We start from the raw sequence: 16,473 nt of genomic DNA, 5'->3' as shown, positions 1-16,473 counted from the left end.
CGGAAAGGTAAGCGAATTACATAGATGGGGACGGTTCAAGGTCAAAATATGGAGAATGGGCAAAAAACATTTTAAAAGAGTAATGTTCAAAAATGTGACAAATTAAAATACAATTCTGACGCTAAAACCATCAATCTTAAAATTAACAAATGCCTAAATGCAAAGTTATTAAAATTCAATATAATTTACATTAGAAGCTCACTTCACCATACAAGTACTATTATACACACAACAACGCATTATTGAAAAACAAACACATAATATATTAACATATTACCTAATACTACATAACACAATAAAACATCAAATAACTCTCTTTACAAATAAAACTGACCACTTAATTACATCATCCAAAAAATCATATCTAACAGCAATAAAACAATATCATGCGCGAAGCGCGGGCACCCTTCTAGTGTTACTAAAAAGAGTTATGCTAATTTTGAGAAAACATATGGGTAACTAATAAATATTATTTTATCATATGTTGGAGGATTCATTTTCTACTCATTTTTCAAAGACCAGCTATATTTTTTGGATATTATCATGTTTGGATAGTGATTCAACACCATTAATTACCTGGTTTTAATTTGTGAAGTGATATATAATTAAAAGAAAATAGTAAATTTGTAGTAAAATTGTGAAATTGTAATTAAAAATAAACTAAAATTTCACCAAAATTAAATTAAATTTATATTATTTCGTTTATTTGCTTACCCGCCCGGAGACCCTACTTGTTCATAAATCACTATATATTACAACATTTTTATATACAATTTTGACGTTTAAAAACACTGCTCCATAATAGCTCCATAATTTTTATATACAATTTTGACGTTTAAAAACACTGCTCCATAATAGCTCCATAATATTTAAATCAGTCTGGCTTCCACGTTCAACCTTTATTTCCAACATAGAAATAGTATGTTTAACAACTTCAGTGCATATTTCATTCATTTATCTTTCTCCAAAATCTTATCATTTAGACTATACAGCCATAGCACAAAACATAGATGGTGGTGACTGATCTTCAACCATTATCTTAACATATACACACCTATGTACACCACCACACAATCAAAAGATTTTTAACTTTTTCATGAATCAAGGTTTTTAAAGATTCTGCTAAGCTCTCTTTGTTTTTCAGCATCAATGACTGTTTGTTTACAGCTCTATAAAGCATGTAAATTTTGAAATGAAGAGGACGAGAACAAAAATACAAGTCCGGGCATTTTGTTTCAAGTCTATTTTTTACCATTCTTCAAGCCAGTTTTGAGCATCTTGATCATCTGTTGTGTCCACTGATTGTAAAGTTTCTAGAGGAAGAGCGTTATCATTCTCTAGATGGTGATGAATGCGCAAGACTATCTCTTGAGGAACTTGAACTCCGCGGCTACTAATCGCTCCCCAGTTGAGTCCATTGAACCAGGGATGTTTCTTGATTGATTCAGGACCTCCTTGGCTACCGAACCGCAGGTTTTCATCAACTTCAAGCAACTACACAAGATGTTTAAGACGCAGGTAAAAACAGTGAAACAAGAGAGATAAGACTGGCGTAACTTTCAATGGGAGATGAGAGAGACCTTTGTGATGAGATCTTGAGCTTCTGAACTTAGAGCTCGAGGGAAAGTTAGTTGGCCTTTAGCAATTTTCTGAAACGTGTCTAGCTCGTTTTGTCTCCATGACCCAAATGGCATTTCCCCTTCTAGCATATAGTAGATCAAAACTCCAAGTGCCCACCTTCTCGAATCAATGTTAAGTGTTACACACACAAACAAAACAAAAAACAGAAGAGAGAACAAGAATGCATGAAAGGGAGAATCAATACCAGTCAGCTGCAAAACCATGGCCTTTGCCTTGAACAATTTCAGGTGCTAAATAATCTGCATTTCCACATATTGTAAATGTTCTTTCCTCAGACAGTTTCTTGGCGAATCTGAAGTCTACAATCTACAATAACAAGATCATAATTAGCATCAGGTTAACAATGTGTACAATGAAACTGAGAGAGCAAAGTAATAGAGCCATGTAACCAAAAAAAAAAAAAAAACACAGACCTGAAGGTATCCAGATTGATCCAACATCAGCAAATCAGGAGATGAACCTCTAAAGAGAATGCCGTTCTACAGATTCCACAAGTACACAAAAGTTTCAGACCGCAAAATCTTATAAATGAAAGAGAGATGTTAAAGGACAGGTTTTAACCTTGTGTATATCTTCCAAGGCAGACACACATGAGGCGGTAATGAAACGGGCAGATGACTCGTCAATAGGAGAGTGAAGCAATGAAGATAGAGGACAAGCAAGAGTAGTGTTCAGTAAGATGGCTGCGTATGTTTGATCAGAACAAGTGCACAAGACCTCAGGAACAAAAGCTGAGGGCTTTATTGCGTTCTTCATCAGATTCCGCTCTTTCAAGACTTGTGCCTCTTTGCCTAGCTTCTTCACCTTGTGCTTTGAAAACCTTTTCAAGCTGAGCAAATTTTCTTTGTCTTTTAAATGCACCAGCCCAACCTCGCTGCAGTCTGTTGAACTCAAGCATGTTGTCCATTCCTGGATAAAAACCGAAATTACATAGAAGTGAGGAGAACTGTTTTGCCATTGGTGAAGAGTAAGATCGCTTACCAAGTCTGCAAGAGTGGCTTTAGCAAGAGTTGTGGTATCAGTAACTTTTGCTGATTCTTTTGATATATCGAACGAAGATTGTCTCGACCTAAACAGAAAAACGATTATATACACATACTTAAACAACAAGGGTCATGAAGAAAGTTGTAGTTTTCATACTTGTGAGTGTCATCTGCAAGATTGGTCAAAGGGCCGACCGCTGACTCAAATTTTTCTTTTGTTAAAACCACACAGACCACTTCCCCAACTGCAACTGCACTTAAGGAATCTTTGAGTTCGCCCAGAAGAGCCCATTCACCAAAGTAACTTCCTTCTTCCTTTTCTATGGAAACTTCTGTTTCGGTATCATGTTCTTTAGTGATCTCAGATGCAAGGCTTGAAACATTTTGACTCTCCAATAACTCTGCACCAAAAGTAATTCTCACGAGTCCCTTCTGGATAACATGCAGTCCCTGAAGTTTTTCATCCTATAACATTCACAAAAACGGTATGAGAAACGTTTCGTTGGAGTAGATGAAGTTCCTTACCTTAACAAAAAAAGGCAAAACTAACTTCACCTTTGTAACTATAGTTTGTCCATCTGAAAAGGAAGCTACGGACAGAAACTCTGCAACATGGCTTAGTTGCAAAATCGTAAGACGGGAGAGAAGATCAACAGAACGTAGAAGCTTCAAGGATGGTAAGTTTGTAAACTCAGACATCAGAATTCCTCGAAAGTCTTCTCTTTTTAAGGCCCACAGTGTTCCATGATCCACTGAACGCACAGAAGCCTGAAGCGGCTTGTTGTGCCTGACGCCACAAGAAACTACATTAGACAGAGAATACTTCTTCTCTTAAACTAATAACATAAAGTGAAGAAGAGCACCCACATCAAGGCGAGTTCACCGAATGATGATTGTTTATCAGCTGTATACCGCTGCAAGATCCTAGGCACCTCACCATTCTTTTCATCCTAATATTAAACAAAGTGTTAATAATGCTCAAAGCTTCTTACAGCTCAAAAAAACTTACTATCCAACAAACCTGAGTTGCCAAGACCTCAAATTCTCCACTACCTACAACGTAGAAGCAGTCTCCTTCACCACCCTGCAAAAGAATAAACCAGAGAGATTATGATCTCAGATGTTAAATGATGAATGTATGTTGCAGAATCTGCGATCAAGGAGGAATATGCTTCGACCTGTTTCACAACTACATCCCCTGGATTAAGTTCAAGCCTTTGCATGCAGTCCAGCAAAACCTGGCATTGAGAATCAGTGAGTTTCCTGAAGAGGAAATGGTCACGCAATACCCGCTCAATGTGTGCCTGCAGTGAGAAAAATCAGTTTTTAGCCTCAGATGTCAAAAATGACTTTAAGACATGGACTCTTACTTCTTCTTCCCAGGTTTTCCTATGGGCTGGAGATGGAGGAACCCAAGCATTTCCATTCTCTAGTGAACTCTCAATAGCGCGTATTCTAGCCCGAGATAGATCATGCCTCACACGTTGGTTTTTAGAGTTCCATCCAAAGGTGGAAGGAGATTCAGAACCTGTCAGTTCCACAACTTGTGGAATAGGAGGCTGTAACAGAGTCCCTGTACTCGTCAACTGCCGAGGAGCATCCTAAGAAAATATTCAAATTCTGAGCATCCAACAAAGACAATAAAATAAGGTAAATATATAGTCTACAAGAAGAAGCTTTTCTTACATCTTTTAGGCCATTAATATGCACAACAATGATGGTTATATCATCTGTACGAGTTTCATACTGTAGCCATAGCCTATATGATTCAGCAACAATTGCAGCACAAGCATCTCGAGGATCCTTATGTTTTGCAACCTGAGAAACAAAAACGAATTCAACTTGTGTGAGCCTACTACAACAGTTTGGCTAGAGATGAGCAAGAAGAACGTGAAGGGAAGAGAATACCTTACCATGTCAACAACAGTTTGGCTAGAGATAAACTCAAAGACACCATCACTAGCCACCACAAAGAAAGGATTATCCGGGGTGAGCTCAACAACAGCAATCTCAGGGTTAGCAACAACCCCAATCGTCTCGGCAATAGAATCCCCAATACTCCTCGTAAACGCAGTTCCTGGATACATCCCATTGGGAACCCAAAGCCTGGGAGGGTCTCCATCATCGTCCTCCTCAGTGCCCCAACACTGAACCTCAGGATTCTTCAAACCTTCAATCTGATCAAGAGTAAGAACTCTAGCTCCACAAAGCTTCACCCTTTCAAGCTCATCATCTCTAAAAGGAGTCTGGTCAATAGACAAATCAACAGCGACAAGATCACCGTCCCTCTTCTCAGCTAAAACCGCCCTGGAGTCACCAGCATTCGCCACGTAGATCGTCGTCCCTCTAACCATAACCGTAATAGCCGTTGTCCCACTCATACTATCATCCACGAAATCAGCATGTAACTGAGAGTTCGTGCTCAAGAAGGCCGCGTTACAAGCCTCAGCAGCGTCTACACGAAACCGCCCGTGCCTTAGAAGATTCTCACAGAGTCTCCGCTTCACGAACTGCGAGCACTGAGCGCCGAACTCGCCGTGACCATCGAACACGCCGAAGAAGTGATCGTCCGAGTTGCTCCCAAAGGGGGTGTGGATAGCGAAACTGTCTTGATTCGCCTTGTCAAGAGCATCAGGGTAATACCCTCGCTGAGAGAGAAACGAGTATCTCAATTCGTAGCTGCAAGACGGAACCTTTACGATTCTAGACCCGTCAGGTGGTAGAAACTGAGCGGAAACCCTAGAAAGGCGCGTGATTCCCCATTCCTGGTCTCTGCTTAGGCTATGCTCGTGAATCTCGTCGTCATCCCCCGCATCTGAAGAGGGATTGAACACCGGATTCTCCCCAGCCGCCGCCGAAGCAGCTTTAGGCGGAGGTTGCCTGATGCTGTCTTCTTTGGTGGCGCAAATCTGACCAATGCAAGTTTTGGAGTAGACGCAACCCATCACTCTGAGGGCGAAACCACCACACTCATCAATCCAAAGATGAACCCAAGTGGAGGAGGTAGTCAAAACAGTTTCTTCCGACTCTTCCTCACTTTTCCACGCAAAAAGAAACTAATTAAACTTTTCTCGGGAAAGTTTCGAAAAAGGAAAAAAAAAAAATGTGGCTGAAAAATCTTAAGGAAGATACTGGAGGAAATTCATTTTCAACCAATGAGAATGAATCTGGAAGATTAGAGATTCCGTGGAGTAAACTGAATCACACAAAACTTTTTTCTAACAGAAAATTGACGGCAAAAGAAAAATCATAAGGAAAAACTTTTGAAAGTGAAGGAATTGGGAAACACACAAGTTCTCTCGATCTACTTCGAGTAAGAAACTAAGAGAGAACCGTTGCAGCAGCGAGATCGAAGGATTTTTTTTTTTTTTTTTGGGTCTAAACAAATGAATTTATTATTTCTTTTATTTTAGTTTGTGTTACGACCAATCGAATAGGTGCATAGCATTTGGATAGAGGGAATCGTTAGCTAACGCTTTTGGATTTGGACTCATGACAATTATGTTTTTTTTGTCTTCTTAACTTTTATTGTAATTGAACGAAAATGGAATAGAAATCTCAGCTGGAACAGAAATAAATCATATACATCCAGATAATAATTGTACTAATATTCAAAACTTTCAAACTCCCAAATAAATGAGATATACTGCAGTCTGCAGCTGTCCTCAGCTTACCAAATGATAACATCTACCTTTTTTTTGTAACGCATAGAAACCGCTTATCAACACCAGAACTTCAATAGTTTGTTCAACTAAATAAATTGTTTTTATGGATTTAATAATATATATTGTCACAGGAGATTTTTACTGCTTTATTTATTATTTTGCTAGTGAGATATTTTTGTATTTATAATTGTCTTCAATAAACATTTTTTGTATGTGATAACGTAGGATTGTTTTAGGCTTTGATTCTGTGTATTCTGATTGAAAAAGTTATACTGGGAAATGATACAATTTTCCTGAAAATAAATGGAATAACAATTTGGTCATTGTTCTCTTCTTCAGGATAGAATATTAAAATTTATATCAGATTTTTTAATTTGTTACAGAGACTATAGAAAAAACAAGTAACAAAATGTAGAAATTGAAACTAAACAACGATAATCTAGGACAACAAAGACTTGAAACCAAAACCATAAAAGGATTTAAGCTCAAAAACAAATTAGAAAATGAGAGATCTATAAAATGGTAAATGTCAAAGAAAAATAATTGGAAACCATGTATTATCGAGAGATAGGCGCCTTCAAACCTAGAAACAAGGGCTCGTGCATCTTGCTACATATCAACCCGACAAAGAACCGCTAAAAGAATCGAAGCACAGGAGACAACCTCCAACTGCACGAGAGTGAGTCACCTAGCGACGATGTTGTTGTTCGGAAAAATAATCCAAAAAATTACAGTTTTCAGACCAATATGTTGTACCTGTCTACACTCATCATCGAACCAAGAACCCTTATAGAAAAAGGGACCGGGAAGTGACACAACCTTCGGTGGCTGTTTACTAGTTTATTAAAAAACCTAAAATGTAACTCTCGAACTACAACATGTACATATATTGACTATGTAATATCTATGGAAAAAAACATCAAAAGTTAGAACACTCGTATCAATATAAGTGAGATAAGATGTTGGGAAGACAAGTGAAAAGGGCAGCCACGTTGGGGCATTTATTTGTAATGATACCTAAAGCTTTTTGAGGTTATTGAATGCGAAATGGTCCCTTACGACCTAATCTCGTTCAAATTATTTACCATTACATCGTGTCTCATTACCCTTTTTCATTACTTCCCAATCCCCACTATTACTTAAATTATTATTCTCCAATCATATAGTACCCTTTAACCTGTATTTAATTAGTTTGAAAACAAACATCAGTACCCTTTCATTGCTTTTGGACGGTTGATATGTTGAGACTTTTATAGCATAAGAGAGACGGAAAAAAAGACCACTATAACTAATTAATTTTTTTAAGCTAATATGTACATATTAACATTTTAGTGATATATTGATTTTTTTCCTCAATCCATTAGAGCATCGAAATATTTAGTATAAAAAGTTCGACTCGATCAATCGGAGTGCTGTATCCATTATAGACTTATAACATGTATAACTTTCTATAAGGCTTGTTTGGATTGTTCAACAACAAAAGAGGTTTGTTTGGATTAGAAATTGTGTATCAAACGTATGTAGATAGATGCTTAATCTAAGTTATCGTTGTATTTTCTTTTGGTCGAAAGATATGAAAATGATCAATGGAGGATTTTTAAAGTGGGGTTCTAAGCGGAATATAAGAAACCGTATCTTAACTTTTTAACTTAAAAAAGTTTTTGAGTCACACATCTAAGAGAAACGTACTAGGCTTCGCATGTCTAATTGCGCTTTTTACGCTTGTGGGGTACTTGATTTGATGTACATAACAAAACACAAACTTTAGCTATTTACTTGTACAGAAGGTTATTGGTACGTATATGCATAGTCCATAGACGTCACTTTATGTTATTTGTAATATGCATCAAAATTCTGAGAAACTTCTTATAACATAAGATACCGAGAGTATATGTTTGGAATAAAATTACATAGGCTGATTGTGAGAATTAGATATTTTGTGAGAGTTTAGGTTAAGAACAGATGAAGAACAAGAGAGAGAAGAGGGAAATTCGTGAGAGAGAGAGATTATGAGAGTGGAAAATGATTTTTTTTAATATTTTCGATGGTGGCCAGTGGCGGACGCATTTAGTAACGTACGGGGGCATGTGCCCTCATCTAATTTTTATTTTTCTTTCAATAATTAGTACCGACTTAAGAAATGCCTTGCAACTCTAGAACTAAATATACTGAAAAAATGTCATGTGCCCCATCTAATTACGATCTTGCGTCCGCCTCTGATGGTGGCTATAAGAGATAAGTAAGATTTTTTTTCTAGGGCAACCAAATAAATTTAGCTTACTCCAACTCTACTATATTTTCCACTTTAATAGAGTTTAAAATAAAAGTGTTTTAATGGTATTCTATTTTTCACTCTGTAATAGAGTAAAAATGAGTATAATTTATATTTAAAGTAAGTTGTTTTTTCGTCACTCTAACTCTATTTTAAAAAGTGAAAAATAGATTGAACTACTCGAGATGGTCTAAAAAAACTACCTTTTAAAAAGTGAAAAATAGATTGAACTACTAGAGATGGTCTAAAAAAACTACCTTTTAAAAAGTGAAAAATAGATTAAAAAGTGAAAAATAGATTGAACTACCTTTTAGAACATAGTTGCTTGCGGATGGAAGAGAGGCTGAAGAAAGAGAAATGGAAATTGAAAGTACTGATAAGTTTAGTTTCTATTTTGTTTTTCTTTTGCAACAAAGAGTTTCTTACTTACAGTTTCAAAACTTCATTATTAATACAGAACCGTATTGGCATGGATAAGGAAGGAGTTGTGTCACTCATAGGTCTAGCCTCTATGTCAGATTGAATAGGGTTAAAGTTGGTATTATTGAAAAATCTACAGTGGCATGTCCGTTGACCTAATTAAATTCTATCTATGGTTATTCATCGCAAATTCCCAATATATATAAGGAATATCAGAGTTACTGTGTGCCGAATTATTGTTCACTTTAACAATATCCTTTACCATAATCCTTTTAAATATCTTGAACTCTCTTGCATTCTTTTGAACTTTTTTTGAATTCTTTTCTCTTGTTATTTATCACTAAGGTGTCAACACTGAACGAGTTAAGAGACCATTTTCTGTTTTTATTCATAACTAAAAAATATATATATAAGAACGACCACACTCAGACCAGAACATTTACGCTGTGTATTTGTCATGCGGTCCAACAATTTTCTTCGCGTTCTTTTTTTTCTGGCATGTCCCACCTTTATTTCATTATATTTTTTAGGGGTTATTTGTAAAATAACAAAAAAAAAAATTAGTTTTGTAGAAATAAGACAAAGAGAGATACAAAGAAAAAAGAGGAGAAAGAGTGTGAAATTGGTTAATTAGTTAATTTGGATTTTTGTTTGGTTATTGAGAGCAATTCCCTATTTTTTAATCAGTAAACCACTCATCAAAATAATTATACTGAATGGAACACATGTGCATGCATATACACGGTCATACAAGACCGCATCGTTTGTGGATCCGCTCCGGAGGCGCTATAGCGAGTGTGAAATTGGTATGAGGCTCCATAAACATAAAATAGATCAAATGGTTAAAATCAATATTTTCAAAATTGGTCTATACGGTTTATAAAACGTCTGTCTAGACGGTGAATTGGTTATAAACAAACTGATTTTGAACTAATTTTTTAAAAATCAGTTTAGGCGTCTAGATGTCCGATTAAACAATTCTATGTAGCGTCTAATTGCCATATAACGATTTTTTCTAACAATGTTTTTTTAACACAAACAATGGTTAACATATACATAATCTTTACTAGTTAAACTAACCACGACAGCAAAGATATTTCCACCGACTGTTAATATGTTACTAGATGATAACTTGCGCGCATGCACATAATGAATTTTTTATACTAATGTTTGTTCATTAAACGGTTTTAACATTTTGCAACACTGGAATCTTTACCGATTGTAAAATGACAAATATAAATATTGCTCTCTTAAATGTATCATTGTTGTTGAAGAATTAATATATTATAGCTCATTTTAATTATTTTTAAGATTTCGTATGCACGAAAATAAAATAAGTTTTCAGGTTGACACAAATCACCAAAACCATATAGGCAACATCGATTGTAAAATGACGAAAGAGGATTAAGTTTTTTCCTCACAATTTGTTTACTATTGACTCTGCATAAGTGGTTTTTTTTCTGTGAATCCGTTGAATTACATAAGTATCAATTTAAAAAGATGAAAATTTGTAAAAAATTAATTTCACTCCAAATACATATCTAAGAATCAACTTTTTGAAAAAAAAAACCACCGGCAAACTCTATTCACAAGTTAGTGTTCAAATCTAATATATCAAGTTTTTATAGAATATAAGTGCAGACTCGAAATGTAAATGTATGTCTAGTATATATTCACTAGTTCGGTCTATAAATCATCTAATTCTAGAACTACAAAACAAATTATTTATTTTATTAACCTACGTCTTTGAAGTTTAGTTACTTAAGAGTATACCGATAGAAATATATATAATACTTTACCGTCTAGTATATGTAAACTATGTACAAACTACGAACTGTTTGATTTATTAAATCATAAACCATAAAACTTATAATAAATAATTTAAATATCTCATTCTTACAAGGGAAATTGCCACAAATACCACATTCATATTACCACTTTTCATGTCTACAAATCACTTTTACCATCACTTTTAATGAAATGGAAAAGACACTTATACCCCTAGGTTTAACTAGTCTAGATTTAGAGTTGAGAGGTGGGGTAGAGTTTTTGAAATATGAAATTTAAGATTCTAATAAATATATAAATATACTTAAAAAATATTAAATCTTTTTTTAAAAAATAGCTTCAAACATAATTTTCGATTTTGAAAACGAAAATTTAAAAAAAAAAAAAAAAAAAAAAATTATAAAAAAGTACGAATTTGAAAAAGTATAATTTGAAAACATAAAAAAAAAGAAATTTTAAAATTTTTATTTATTTATTTAAATAATGATTTATTATATATATAGAAAACAAGGGTGTAAGAGTCTTTTGCCACTTAATGAAGAATGTACTTTTGAAAATATCCCTTTAGTGGTGGTAAAGATGAAAAGTGGTACCATTAAAGTGGTAAACATGAAATTTCTCTTTCTTACAATTATAATAACTAGAAAAAATATTAGGGAGAAACAAACATTAGACGAATGATCAAATTAATCTTTCATTCTCCAAACAAAACTCAAAATGAGGTAATTGGAATCTTGTCATGATATTTCATTAAAATCTTTTTAGGAATAAAAATCAAGACTAAATTATTTAATCTGAATGAAATAATATATATAGTGATGCCAATATTAAAAATCACTTCAATTTGAAGAAGTGTATTTCTGGGATTATCAGGATCAAATAACATATTATAAACTATCTATTAAAAACAGTTTGTATACATAAAAGTATATACATTATAGTAAGCACATAAATCAAAACAAATACCTTTTGTTAATTTACAATCATGTTTTTTGGTGAATAAAACAAAACAATCATTTTATTTACTTTATGTGATATAATTAAACTTTAGTGATATTGATATATATATATATATATATATATATATATATATATTATTTTAATATAAATATTTATTTTTGACACTTCATACTTCTATGATCTTATTAACATTTCTATACTTGTTGTAACAAAATTTTAAACGGTTAATCACAAAAAAATTAATGTGAGATGTTTCAATACAAATTTCAAAATTAAAATATTAAGATCTCAATAATTTTTCAATGCAAATTTTGATATTAACATATTTATTTATTTTTTATATAGTATATAATTTAATTTAAATGATATTAATATATATATATATATATATAAATATTTATTAATGAGACTTCGTATTCTTACGATTTATGATCATTTTATCTTGTTTGAACAAAAAAAATTAAACCACTGATCACAAAATTTTTAATGTGGAACTTTTACCATTTTTAGTAATTTATAATCGTTTTAAAAAATTAAAAATATAACATATAATTTTTTTAATATGCTTAATGTGATTGTTTAATTTCTTTTAATAATATAAAATTAAACAAAAAAAAAGATACAAAAATTGTTATCAAATATGTATTATTCATGATTAATTGTCATATATATGTTAATCTTATTAGGTAATTTCATAGCTTTAACTAAGGAATAATTGAAAATATTATTTTGCATACTACGAATCAATTTGATAGTTAATTTAATAAAAAATATAATATATATTTTTATAGACCAATTTATTTTAAAAAAAATTCTAAAAATCATCGTAGTGATGATACATGGCTACAAAAATATATTGTAATTCTCCTTGATTAATATATAAGGGATTAATTTTATTATAGTCATATACAACCCTAAACCTAACTACTAACGATTACAAAAGCAAATCCCTAATACCTAACAAAGATGGGAACCTACCTTATCCATAATTTCACGTCAATCATTAACGATCCATCTCATCATTGTCTCGGCCAATCATGTATGTATTTAATAACTTTTTTTTTTGTTTTTTCATCGGTTATATGCTCATCTTCTAATTTTAAAAATCATCTGTGAAAAAATGGTTTTTGTTTGTAAAGACTTGTTTTCCCGCTCTGATTAACTGGAAGTTTGAAACCAAGCAATGACCACATAAGTCGGGCCTAAAGTTATGATAAGCAGCTTGAGTGTATATCCTTCGTTAGAGTTATGCACGAAGTTTGTAAAGTAACTTGACTATATGCATCCTTCGAAAGTGTAATGATATAGTTTTGAAAGAATATTCCAAGATATTCTCGGTTAGTTTTGTATAGTCAAACGTTAGAATAGATATCTCCTGGATTGTAGGAAGATCTCATAACAACTCTGTACATATCTATACTATTAAAACAGAATCATATTGTCATTTTTACCTTAGCATGTCCTTTCTTTACTAACATCGCATGTTTCATTAACGACAATGAAGTAATATTAATAACACATCTATATTGGGCCATTTTTTTCGGATCCAGCCCACTGTCCACATCAGATCTCTCTTGGACCATTTGGGCCGATTAAGAAATCAGATCCAATTCTCACATTTTTTTTCCTTTGGGCCATTGAGTCCAAGTTCAAATAATTTTTTTTCAACCATTCTTAATTTTTTTTTCTTTTCTTAATATAATTTAAGCATTCATAAAAAAAATTGATTTTTTCGTTGAAAAGTATAAATCTTTATTAAAAGTATATAATTTTTCTAATTAAAATATTAACCACATAATAAAATTAATTTATCAGAGTTATACCAACTTAATTCATTAAAAAATAAAGTTTAATTTTTTAAACATAAATAGTCATTTAAAATGAAACACGATAAAGAAAGATAAACAGTTTAACTCTTTTATAAAATAAAACACAAATATATGAAATATGACATTTACTAAATATTTGTCAATTAAAAAAAAAAAAAATAAACCCGCGCTTTAAAAGCGCGGGTCAAAATCTAGTAATATCTTGTAGATCGTTATGTTTTGATTAAGGAAATACAAAGTCTTTCATGGTATCAGAGCTATAGCTCTTTTGATCCAATTTTTTTCTTCTTTTCTCTTCGTTCTGTACCGTTTTCAAAATCAACCATCCTGGTTGTGGTGGAACGGGCGTTTGGAGTCACAAACATTAAGACGCACATTCCGCTTGTGCTTGACCATGACGTCTTCAATTATGATGCTTTTCAATTATGATGCTTGGCGTGAGTTATTCTTGACACATTGTTTAGCCTTCGATGTCCTTGGACACGTCGACGGTACGTCCAATCCTACTGGTGATGATGATACACCATGGAAGAAGAGGAGAGGTGTAAGGACATGAGAAACGAACATTGATACCATTTTGAGCGAATGCTCTAGAAATTTTGAGTTCTTGTATTCACCACCATTATCACATTGAAACTCCCTGATATTGGCTTTGAACTGGGTTTTGACAAAAGAGGAAAAGTGGATGTATTTAGCAAACACATCACTTTTGTTTCTTAATGGATAAACCCATAAATAGTAAGAAAAATCATCAAGAAAAAGAACATACTATTTGATGCTTAGGCTAGGAACATGAGATGTCCATAAGTCTGAATGAATTAGATCAAATGGATGCAAGCTTTTATTTCCCGAAGTAAAGAAATGTTGTTTTAAGTGTTTCCCAACTGACAAGCATTACAAAAAGGTAAGCTCTCTTTATTACAAACTAGAGAATTTGAAGAAATAACATACCGAAGAGTCTCAGCAACGAAAACAGAGTGTTGGTGAGATGTTTTGAGCGAAGGTGGCACAGGGTAAAGATCGCCTGAAGAATCACTGCGGAGTATTGTTTTCTTGGTTTGCAGGTCCTTCACAGAAAAGACAAAAGGGTCAAATTCAACAATACACCAATTATCAGTAGTAAAACGTCGAACAAAAACAAGGTTTTTGACAATTTTGGGGGCAACAAGAACGTTTTGAAGTTTCAGAGGTCGTGTTGGAGAAGGTATAAACGAGCTACCAGTTTGTTTAATGGGTATAGAGGAACTGTTACCTACAACCACTGCATTTCCGGTGTTTAAATTAAGAACAGAATGAAGCATACATGAGCTAGATGCAAGGTGTGATGATGCCCATGAATCCATATACCAGTTTAAACACCGGAAATGCAGTGGTTGTAGGTAACAGTTCCTCTATACCCATTAAACAAACTGGTAGCTCGTTTATACCTTCTCCAACACGACCTCTGAAACTTCAAAACGTTCTTGTTGCCCCCAAAATTGTCAAAAACCTTGTTTTTGTTCGACGTTTTACTACTGATAATTGGTGTATTGTTGAATTTGACCCTTTTGTCTTTTCTGTGAAGGACCTGCAAACCAAGAAAACAATACTCCGCAATGATTCTTCAGGCGATCTTTACCCTGTGCCACCTTCGCTCAAAACATCTCACCAACACTCTGTTTTCGTTGCTGAGACTCTTCGGTCTGTTATTTCTTCAAATTCTCTAGTTTGTAATAAAGAGAGCTTACCTTTTTGTAATGCTTGTCAGTTGGGGAAACACTTAAAACAACATTTCTTTACTTCGGGAAATAAAAGCTTGCATCCATTTGATCTAATTCATTCAGACTTATGGACATCTCATGTTCCTAGCCTAAGCATCAAATAGTATGTTCTTTTTCTTGATGATTTTTCTTACTATTTATGGGTTTATCCATTAAGAAACAAAAGTGATGTGTTTGCTAAATACATCCACTTTTCCTCTTTTGTCAAAACCCAGTTCAAAGCCAATATCAGGGAGTTTCAATGTGATAATGGTGGTGAATACAAGAACTCAAAATTTCTAGAGCATTCGCTCAAAATGGTATCAATGTTCGTTTCTCATGTCCTTACACCTCTCAACAAAACGGAAAATCTGAGAGGATGATTAGGACTGTGAATAATGCCATTAGAACTCTCTTGTTCCAAGCGAAAATGCCCCCTTCATACTGGCCTGAAGCTCTACACGCTGTTGTTCATGTCCTTAATATTCTTCCTTCTTCAGCCATTGGAGCTAAAACACCTCACTTCCTCATTTATGGCAAGCACCCTACGTACGATCATCTCCGTACATTCAGATGTCATGCGTTTCCTAACATGAACCACTCTCCAGCTCATAAACTCTCTCCAAGATCAACACCATGTCTCTTTTTGGGTTACCCTATTCACCACAGGGGATACCGCTGTTTAGACCTCAAAACAAATCGAATCATCATCTCTAGACATGTGATTTTCGATGAGTCAACTTTCCCCGCTGCCAAACCTGAACCGCAAACAGGTTCTTGGATAGCTTCGAAACCCCCTTTGCCATGTTTAGGTCAATACTTGAGACTCCTCAGGTGCAACCTACACCAACGAGCACTCCCACTGCTCCTTTTGTTCCTTCATCTCAAGTACCTACCTTAAACACCACGCAACCTCTTGCTCCATCCCGCTACCGAATGATCACAAGAGGTCAGGCTGGAATTGTCAAACCCAAGAAAATATTCAACCTCCATGTCTCTTCCGTGTCTAGAATCCCATCAAACCACCAAAAAGCTCTAAGTGATCCGAACTGGAATCCTGCAATGACCAAAGAGTACGGTGCTCAAATTAAGAATAAGACTTGAAGTCTAGTACCCAGGCCTTATGGTGCTAATGTGATTAACTCTTTGTGGCTGTATAAGCATAAATATGATGCA

The 16,473-nt window shown here is 34.0% G+C and overlaps 1 protein-coding gene across 1 annotated transcript; it reads right to left on the bottom strand.

Annotated features, from left to right (window-relative positions):
• Positions 1 to 1,071: 1,071 nt before the first annotated feature.
• LOC106320190 (protein phosphatase 2C and cyclic nucleotide-binding/kinase domain-containing protein) lies at positions 1,072 to 5,569 on the bottom strand. Its single transcript, XM_013758557.1, has 14 exons — positions 4,538 to 5,569; positions 4,311 to 4,442; positions 3,995 to 4,225; positions 3,803 to 3,928; positions 3,646 to 3,708; positions 3,492 to 3,574; positions 3,180 to 3,411; positions 2,782 to 3,089; positions 2,623 to 2,710; positions 2,203 to 2,550; positions 2,055 to 2,120; positions 1,826 to 1,947; positions 1,581 to 1,737; positions 1,072 to 1,494 (listed from the first exon to the last, which is right to left on the bottom strand). Exons 1-14 carry the CDS (start codon positions 5,567 to 5,569, stop codon positions 1,249 to 1,251), a joined length of 3,234 nt encoding a protein of 1,077 aa, XP_013614011.1. The 3' UTR covers positions 1,072 to 1,248.
• Positions 5,570 to 16,473: the final 10,904 nt, after the last annotated feature.

This window comes from Brassica oleracea, unplaced genomic scaffold (assembly GCF_000695525.1).
Source record: "Brassica oleracea var. oleracea cultivar TO1000 unplaced genomic scaffold, BOL UnpScaffold00846, whole genome shotgun sequence".
NCBI classification, from domain to species: Eukaryota; Viridiplantae; Streptophyta; class Magnoliopsida; order Brassicales; family Brassicaceae; genus Brassica; species Brassica oleracea.
The sequence above is the reverse complement of the archived record's forward strand: the minus strand, read 5'-3'. Positions and strand labels throughout refer to the sequence as shown.